The sequence below is a fragment of the Mus pahari genome, chromosome 20 (genome assembly GCF_900095145.1).
Source record: "Mus pahari chromosome 20, PAHARI_EIJ_v1.1, whole genome shotgun sequence".
NCBI lineage: Eukaryota > Metazoa > Chordata > Mammalia > Rodentia > Muridae > Mus > Mus pahari.
Window position 1 is genome coordinate 9,363,580 of NC_034609.1, and position 9,532 is coordinate 9,373,111.

General features: G+C 47.7%; 2 protein-coding genes across 3 annotated transcripts in view; one reads left to right on the forward strand and one right to left on the reverse strand.

Annotated features, from left to right (window-relative positions):
• Syce2 (synaptonemal complex central element protein 2) overlaps positions 1 to 3,173 on the forward strand; it is a 16,115-nt gene extending 12,942 nt beyond the window's left edge. For both annotated transcript variants that reach the window (XM_021220198.2, XM_021220199.1), the window contains exons 4-5: positions 1,696 to 1,884; positions 2,906 to 3,173. In XM_021220198.2, coding sequence (XP_021075857.1) covers positions 1,696 to 1,884; positions 2,906 to 2,950 — 234 coding nt within the window. In that variant the 3' untranslated portion in view covers positions 2,951 to 3,173. The remainder of the gene's footprint in view (positions 1 to 1,695; positions 1,885 to 2,905) is intronic.
• Gcdh (glutaryl-CoA dehydrogenase) lies at positions 2,154 to 9,102 on the reverse strand. The gene is made up of 12 exons (XM_021220197.1): positions 8,940 to 9,102; positions 8,753 to 8,882; positions 8,646 to 8,672; positions 8,224 to 8,367; positions 8,048 to 8,110; positions 7,618 to 7,788; positions 6,026 to 6,155; positions 5,724 to 5,940; positions 5,169 to 5,272; positions 4,857 to 4,982; positions 4,323 to 4,483; positions 2,154 to 2,824 (listed from the first exon to the last, which is right to left on the reverse strand). Exons 2-12 carry the CDS (start codon positions 8,877 to 8,879, stop codon positions 2,751 to 2,753), a joined length of 1,344 nt encoding a protein of 447 aa, XP_021075856.1. The 5' UTR covers positions 8,880 to 8,882; positions 8,940 to 9,102; the 3' UTR covers positions 2,154 to 2,750.
• Between the last annotated feature and the right edge of the window lie 430 nt (positions 9,103 to 9,532).

The window sequence follows — 9,532 nt, forward strand, 5'->3', positions numbered from 1 at the left end:
AAGGAAGGAAGGACCTATGGTCTGACATCTGTTAGCTTCCAGGCACCCTGCTAGGCGGGCACTTTGCACATAGCTCTCATTTTACTCTAGAAGAGTCAATAGATTGGTCCATATTATAAGTGAGAAAAATTAAGGCTCATAAGTGAATGATTTTGGATGAAAGTGTTGCTTAGTGGTAAAGCATTTGCCTAACCTGAAAAAAGTGAGGCCTGATGGCTCAGCAGTTAAGAGCACTTAGTGCTCTTCCAGCGAACTAGGTTTGACTCCTAACACCCATGTTAGGTAACTTACAACGCCCTGTAACACCAGCTCCTGTAGATGAGATGCCCTCTTCTGACCTCCATGATCAGCAGGCATGCATGTCACACATATAGATAAGCAGGCAAAACACCAATATCTATATAATATAAGGGAGCCAGGCTCAGAAACTGAGATTTATTCAAGAGTCTTCAGCATGCTAGATAAGTACTCTTAATACTGAGCTATATATATACCCAGACTTATTTTTATTTTGAAGCAGGTTCTCACCCAGTTGCCTTGAACTCACTGTGTAGTCTAGGCCTTGAACTTGTAATGTTCCTGCCTTAGCTTTCTGACTACCTAGGATTACAAGCCTACTACAACAGGCATAGCTGTGGCTTGCCTTACCTTTCCCATGTGTCTTCAGAAAGTAGCTGTTGTCTAGGATGAGATAGCTGGTCCTACAACACGTGGGACTCATGCTTCACAAAGCCTGATGGTACGCTTTTTGGAATGCAGCAGCTGTGCACTGCCTGAATGTACACTGGTCTTGGGCCTTCATTCAGACCTTTACTATTTCTAATTTATACATATTGTCTTCCCTTGGTATCCAATAACAGCATTAGTTTCAGAACTTCACAGATACCAGTTTTTTTTTTTTTTTTAAAGATTTTATTTCTTTAATTATATATAAGTACACTGTAGCTGTCTTCAGACACACCAGAAGAGGGCGTCAGATCTCATTGTGGGTGGTTGTGAGCCATCATGTGGTTGCTGGGATTTGAACTCAGGACCTTCGGAAGAGCAGTCAGTGCTCTTACCCATTGAGCCATCTCGCCAGCCCAAGATACCAGTTTTTATAAGTGGTATTCAGTTCTCTCATATCAAATGAGGTAATATTTGCATAGAACCAATGAATGTCTTTCTGTACATTTTATTTATTTTGGGGTTTTTGAGGCAGAACTCTAGATGGCTTGAAACTCGGTGTGTAGCCCAGAAGACTTTCTCCTGCCTCTGCTACCAAGTGCTGCACTTACAGTGCGTACCACCGCACCTGGTTTCCTACAGATTTACTTTCATCATTCTTTAGTAAGAACCACCTGAACATAAACAATGTTATCTTCTTTTAATATAAAAGCTGGGCATTGTGGCATATCCCTATAATTCCCAGGATTTAGGAGGTAGCATTAGGGTCAGGAGTTCAAAACCAGCCTCGACTACATAGCAAGTTCAAGGCCAGCCCCAACTACATGAAACTGATCATCTGAAACACAAGAACTGGGAATGGCGGTGTACACCTGTGTGCATATAATCCCAACACTAAGGAGGCCGGCACTGGAAGATTGATGAGTTCAAGACTAGCCTGGGCTACATGGCAGAACCCTGTCTTAAAAAGAAGTAACATAAACACAATTCTGCCTATGGTCAGTATAGTTCTTGATTACTTTTTGTAAGGTCTCAGATCTGACAGAAAAGTTGGAGGAGAGGATGTACCAGGTGTACAGCCACCACAGCAAAATCATTCAGGAGAGACTACAAGAATTCACCCAGAAGATGGCAAAGATCAGCCATCTGGAAATGGAGCTCAAACAAGTCTGCAAAACTGTGGAAACGGTGTACAAGGACCTATGTGTCCAGTCTGAGGTAAGAATTTGGGAGTGTATCCTGTGATAAAGACCTGGAATGTCTCTCTCAGCTGAAAGTAAAACATGAATAGGAACTGGAAGTGTAGAAAATCAAATCCAGATAAGTGCTGTCACCAATACCCACCCCAACTCTAGGCAGGAAACAGGACCTTTACTAATCCCTACACTGCCAGTCCCAGCCCACAGGGTTACCGTTCCTGTAAAAGCCTTTGATCTGCCACCCTGTTAGGAGTTCCTAGTCACATGGTCTAGATTGAGAAGCCAAAGTATTGTCCATGTTGTTATTGTGTAGTTAGCTGTGTCATGAGGGAAAGGACAAAGTGTCCCCTGCCCGTCAGAATGCCTAGATCAAACTGTGTGTGCTATTCCAGCCCGGCACAACCCCCAGGCATGTTTACCCCTCCTATGAGAAATTCCCCAGACCACCTCTCCATGGTTACCAGTAAACCTAGTCCAATCCCAAGGAGTAAGGCACAGGCTCTTTATTTTCATCTCTTATCTGCTCAGTGTTGCACATAGAAGGGACTGCCCCTGGGATAGAAGCAAGAAGGTACACTGTAAAGTCCAGTGCACCTTCTCACAGGTCTGCTCCATCTCAGCAGCTCCTGTGTTACTCCCCTTTGTCTCACCCAGTTCCAAAAAAACATTAAACAGGGTAGATGGAGGCTGATTTCATCCACAGTTAAAAAGGGCCGAGGGCCATACAGAGAATTTCATCTTCTTTCTATAGAACATATCTGAATATCTTCCAGAAAGAAATTTCCTGAGTCTCAAATCAGTGTCTCACTTTCTACCATAAAAGCTGGGTCCATACATTTCTTCTTGAGCAGACTCAGGGCAAAGTATTTCTCTGTTGAAGTGGTTTCACTTGCCAGCCGTGAATGCCTGAATCCCAGTAATTGCTCTCCCAAGGATCAGAGCATGGATGTCATGTGTACCTGTGTGAGACGAATGTGAGAGTTGGTTTGGAATCTTCAGCTCAGAACTTACCTTTAAAGTCATCCCTCACGCTGCCCTAGGTTCCCACTTGCGAAGAACAGAATTACAAAGATGGTGAATGCTGACTTCTGCTAAGAGGCTTCCATCTCAATGCCTTCTCACGAAGAGAAGGCAAGCTGCTGTGTGAGTCGTGCTGATATTGTTTTTTACAGCTCTGTAACCCAGTACAAAGCCACCAATGCTCTTTGTGCTAATTACCACAGTGTGACAAGGTTTGACCCTGCCATAGCCTTGCCTTAGCAAATTCTTCCAACCCACATCTATAGTTGATTAAATGTTTTGATTTCAGCCTAGTCATACTTTATTCCAGAATTGGGAAGACTAATGATTATCTATGCAAAAACATGAATGGTCCTTTACTCTTTCCCACCTTCAGGGACAGCAACAGAAACCATAGTTTCCTTTTTACATGGTCAAATACTACCATTTATTTCCAAAAGCCTAAATCTGACCCATATCAAATTATGTTCACATTGTAGGATCTCACCTCACCCCTCCCTCTCACTATTTCTGGAATGTTTCATCCAGTAGCCAAAGATAACCGCTGAAGGCTGTCAGATCCTGTCATTGGGGCAGGCAGGGAAGATATCCCATGTATTCTGCTTTTTCTGTCTAGAAGCTTCCCTGCCCGTGAAGCTGCTGCCCCTGCTTAGCATGGATCATAGGGGATTCTATTTCCCTCCCTTTTGAATATTGGTCAAAGATGTGTGAGTTTAGGTGCCCATGTGTACTGCCTCAGGTCCTGGTCCTCATTTAAGACAGGAGATGTTGTTATTGTTGTTGTTAATATTGACAACTCTATACCCAGGCCAGCTGCTCTGAGAACTTCTAAGGATTCGTGCCTGAGTTTCCCATTTTACCTAGAAGCACTGGGTTGCAGACACGTATTACTGTGCTGGCTTTTACAAAGGCTGTGGAGACTTAGACTCAGGTTCTCTTGCTTTTATGGCAACTGTTGGGATCATTGAGCCATCCCCACAGCCCTCCTTTATGTTTCAGCCCACTATATTTTTAATGTCTTTTTCCAGGTTTGTCAAAAGCCATGGGTACATGCCTTTGTGCATTTGGTAGTATACAAACAGCTTTTTCTCTGAACATAAAGTAGTGATACAAATAATGTGTGCTGTTCTCTTCCTCACACCCACCTCCACTATACCTCTCTTGGCACCTTGCTCTTGGGACTGCGTCCCCCTTCATGTCCCATCCCATGATGAGAACAAGGGTCAGGAGCATCTCAGAGGGTCTGCTTATTGGGATCTCTGAAGTCATGTAATCACTCCCCTACACATTTATTCCCACAAGCTCTGAACAACTAATTCCAAGTAAAGGACAGAGTGGTAGAGTTGAAGCCACTTGGTGACAGCTGGTGGACTCAGCTGTACTTGTCTCCCTCCCCTAGGCCACTGTGACACCCTCCTCCCTCAGCCCAGCCCTGACCTTCATAAGTATTCACTGCCTCCAGATTCATAGCATGCCGGATCACATGGTACTCATCAGAAATCCCATTTCCTCCCAGTATGTCTCGTGCCTGGCGGGCAATGTCCAGGGCTTTCCCACAGTTGTTTCTCTTCAACATGGAGACCATTTCTGGGGTAGCCCTGGGAACGACACAAATAAACCCTGGGTCTCATGTACTGACCACACCCAGAAGATAAAGCACACGTACAACTAGCAGGTCTGTCTCTGATCCAGCCCATCCAAGCCAAGGGGGCACTGAGCAGTGGTGGCGCACGCCTTTAACCCAGCACTCGGGAGGAAGAGGCAGGCAGATCTCTGTGGGGTATAAGGCCAGCCTGGTCTACAGAGAGTTCCAGGACAGCCAAGGCTATACAGAGAAACCCTGTCTTGAAAAAACAAAAAAAAAAAAAACAAGAAAAAAGGGAAATGGGGAGAAGCTTATGTCCCTGGGGCCACCATTTGGGAAGGATCTCAGAAAGGGCCTAGGATTCAGCCATGGTATATAATCCATACTTGTCCTGATCCTTTAAACGGCCAAGTTGCAAACAAGCGTGGAGTCCCAGCGTGATCTCAGTGAGCATGTCTGCCAACTTCTTCTGAATCAGCTGGTTCCTGGCCAAGGGGACTCCAAACTGGATCCTATAACAGGCAAAGTCACGTAAAGACCCATAGTTCAAGAGGCTTCCTAGTTCATACTGGCCCTGCTGTCACCACATTTTAACTGCTCAAGCTGTCCTGGGCCATCTCACAGAGAACTTAAACTTGGTGGGTGCTGGAGAACCCAAAAACCCTCCACACCCTCAGGTGTTATAGCAGCCCACATACCTGTCCAAGGCATACTGCCGGGCTGTGTGCAAACAGAACTCAGCAGCTCCCAACACACCCCATGTGATGCCATATCGGGCAGTGTTAAGGCAGCCAAAAGGTCCCTATAAGATTGACAAGAGGTCTCAGTCAACTGAAGGCCTGGGAAGAACCAACTGAAGGAAAAGCCATCTCTCAAAGGGATCTGCAGTCATTTAACACCCCCCCCCCCAGGGTGTGAGCCCCAAAACTTGAGTGCATCAAGCCTTGTTCAGTGATTTTCCACTCTGTATGTGCAAGCAGTCCTATACAACATGGAGCCTGACCTCAATGCTCACATCTAAGAGGCTGGCAGGAGAGGGAGCTACTCATACATACAGAGTAGAAAGTGGTCCAAGGCCCAGATGTATTCTGAGCAGAGATAATGAGCTAAGTGGTAACTGGAAAGGTGAACTTAGCACATCTGTGAACAGGGAGGATCACTAACTCTACAATGCTCCATAACTACAAGGACTGTGTGTGTGCTCTTCACTTGAAAAGGTGAGAAAGATGAGCCAGCAGGTGCCTACCACATACCGCCAGGCTGGATACATTAGGCAGCACATTCTCCTCAGGCACTTCCACGCCGTCCATGATGATCATACCGGTAGCCGAGGCCCGCAAGGAGAACTTTCCTTCAATCCTAGGGGCTGAGAGGCCCCGCATCCCCTTCTCCAGTAAGAAGCCCCGAATACAGTTATCCTCACACCGAGCCCACACTATGAATAGGTCAGCCACAGGGGAGTTGGTGATCCTGGAGGCCAGAGAGTTATGGAAGGATCTGGCTGCTGCTTCCTTGTACACACCTTATCACCCACCAGTCTACCTGGGGCTCTCACCAGGTCTTGGTCCCATTGAGAGTGTAGCTCTGGTTTGATGGATTGTGGCGAGCTCTGGTCTCCATGCCACCTGGGTCACTCCCATGGTTGGGCTCCGTAAGCCCAAAGCAGCCCAGAAGTTCACCCTTGGCTGTAAGCACAAGAGAGGGTCTCATTCATCTCCTGATAAATTATCTTCTCTGTTGAGCCAGACCTGAATAAAGGCAGATACACCCTGCATCATGGCACTCAGCTGCTGAGAAAATGGTCTAGGCCATAATCACAATGTCATAATGTGAAGGATGCCAGAAAGAAAGCGGTTGGCAAGAGTATCTTGAAGGGCACTAAGAGGTTTAGCTGAGGAAGGTATGAAGTTTGAGGTTTTTCTTTTTTTTCCTTGTTACTTGCTTTTGTTTATTTATTTTTTAAGATTTATTTATGGGCTGGTGAGATGGCTCAGCAGGTTAAGAGCACCCGACTGCTCTTCCAAAGGTTCAGAGTTCAAATCCCAGCAACCATATGGTGGCTCACAACCATCCTTAACAAGATCTGACTCCCTCTTCTGGAGTGTCTGAAGACAGCTACAGTGTACTCACATATAATAAATAAACAAATCTTTTTTTAAAAAAAAAAAGATTTATTTATGGTATTTATATGAGTCACTGTAGCTGTCTTCAGACATATCAGAAAAGGTCATGGGATCCCATTACAGATGGTTGTGAGCCACCATGTGGTTGCTGGGAATTGAATTCAGGACCTCTAGAAGAGCAGTCAGTGCTCTCAACGACTGAGCCATCTCTCCATCCCTTGCTTGTTTTTTGACGCAGGGTTCCTTAGCTCTAGCTGTCCTGGAACTCACTCTGTAGACCAGGCTGACCTTGTACTCAGAGGTCTGCCTGCCTTTGCCTCCCAAGTGCTGGGATTAAAGGTGTGGTGGCACTTGGCTTGTTTGTTTTGAGGTGGTCTCACTGTATACCTATAACTGTCCTATAACTCACTATGGAGACCAAGCTGGCCTCTAGAGTGCTGGGATTAGAGGGGTGCCACCACATCCAGTTTGAAAGAGGGTATGAGGAAGTTGTCACCAAGGTGACTGGAGAGTACCTAGGACCTGAGCAATCAGAACAGGGGTCAGAAGGACAAGCGTGATAGTATATGCCTTTCATCCAAACTGTCCCTCCTCAGGAGACCGAGGCACGTAGACCTTTGAGTTTGATGCTACTGGTTTACAAAGCTCACAGCCAAACAGGGCTACACAGTGAGACCATATCTACAAATAAAATCTGAGTAGCCAAAGAAGTAGAGGAAAGGTCCCAGGGGCCTGCTTACAAACCTCGCGGATCTGGTTAGCAGTTAAGACTTTAAACTTTGGACTGGGGTGAGAGGCCTAGAAAACAAATCCAATGGGAGATGATGGTGACCAGAGGTAAAGTCAAAGGGGGGAGGGGGGACCGACAGTGCTGACAGGAGATCAAGGAGGACAACTGAGCCCTAGGACCTGACATGGACACGGGTGGTCTGTAGGAAAGAAGGCAGGCTGTGGAGGGACACCGGAAGGGACCTGCTTTCCAGACTGTCGTCGGACTTTCCTCCACTTGGCAGCAGCTGCTTACCCAGTCGGGGCAGATATTTCTGTCGCTGCTCCTCACTCCCATAGGTATAGATGGGGTGCATGACAAGGGAGGACTGAACACTCATCATTGACCTGTAGCCACTGTCCACCCTCTCAAGCTCTCGGGTCAGGAGCCCATAGGCCACCGATGACACGCCAGCACAGCCATACCCTGGTGCAAAAGAAGAGCAGGTAGACCAAAGGCCAAAGGTCAGCCCTGGGACTGAGGAGGGCTATAATATGGCCCTTCTGGAAGTGGGCAGGGGGCTGCCCTGGTTGGGACTTTGTTCCTCTCATTCCCACAGCTGCTTTCAGGAGAGAGAACCATTGCCCGTTTTACAGATGAAAAGCTGTGACTGAGGAAAAGGGATGGCTCTTCAAGATGTGGTGGGTGGGTATAGGCTGCATAGTATACACAGAAATGTCCTTACCTTTAATGGTGGGTCCCAACACGCCCAGCTCCCCCATCTCATACACAATGTCCCTGTGAAAAACTGCAGAGATGGGTTTCAGAATCAGGCCCTGTCTCAGTCTGATGGAGTCCCGCAGCACATGCAAATCATGTATGGTTGTGGAACCCAGCATGCCCACCCGTCCACCAAGGCACCTTCATTTCGATTGGCCAGCAGAATTCGAGACATAAGCCGCTCCTGGCAGTAGTTGCGGAAGGTGTCCCTGATGAGTTTCTCATCGGCAGTCAGCTGCTCCTCCAGTATGAGTGGGTCCTTCCAGTCAAACACAGGACGAGAGGCTGGGTAGAGTATGGGGGTCGAGTCAGCCAGAACCCCGTATCCTCTTTCACATTTCTAAGCTGTACCCATTCCTCCCCACCCCCATCTCGCTCCAGGTGAATTCTGGCTTCAAAACAGTCTGACAAACGCAGCCCCTCTCCAGCCGAGTAGAAACAAATACCCACTACTTTAGACTTCTGACCCAGCCTCCCTTCCCAGAAGTCCTTGCATTCACGGACTATCATGGGTCGGAGAAACAGCTGGACGGGGAATAGATGGGTAGGTAGGTGATCCTTACATTTGGCCGATCGGATCTGTGTCTTCTCTGCAAACAAAGGACGAGAAAGTCGTACTGAGAAAGTGTCCCGTGTCTCCCTGCCCACCCATCCAGAGCCCTGCACTGACCGGTGTGGGCGGCCGCCGAGCTCCAGGTACGTAGAACGCGCGGAAAGCGCAGGCCGGACCTGCGGCTCAGCAACCGCGCGGAGACTCCTCTCAGGGACATGTAGCCGGTGAGCATTGCAGGAACCATCACCTGGAAGGGCTGGGCGTCAGCGGGGACCAGCCTTCTCCCACCCCATACCCTTAATACCTGGTGCTTGCGGGCTGTGCTCCGGGACCAGCACACTAGGCCTAATAGGGGTTGCTCATTGGTTCCTCTCAGAACACCGCCTCCTCTGTGGCTCTGCCTTTTAAAAGAGCCAAGGCAGCAGCCTGGTTTTGCAAGCGGGTTCTTCCATGCCCAGGCAGGTTTCTCCTTTAAACAGCGGAACCAGGAAGGGGCGGAAACAAGTGTGCAAACCCGATTGGCCAACTGAATTTCTGCCACGCCTACTCCTGGTTAGCTAGTTGCCAAGAGCCTGAGAGGCGGGATCCCAAGGCCAGACCTTGAGAAATCCTCAAATGGGGTGCCAGCAGAGGGAAAGGTGGACTGCAAGTGGTGAACCCCATCCCAACTTGTTGCTTTGTGTGTACTTCGAGGAAGGATGTGATCCAGTTATGTGAGGCACAGTAACTGCGTTTCTGTGTACCTGTGTGGACCCCCTCCTTTCTGAGTGATGTGCAGAATAATCTAGAATATGTTGTAACTGGGTGTCTTGGATATTACAATTTATTGGAGTAGACGCTGTTTTGAAGAGAAAATTAAGACAAGAATAGAAAAAAAGAGGGGGGGGGACATAACTG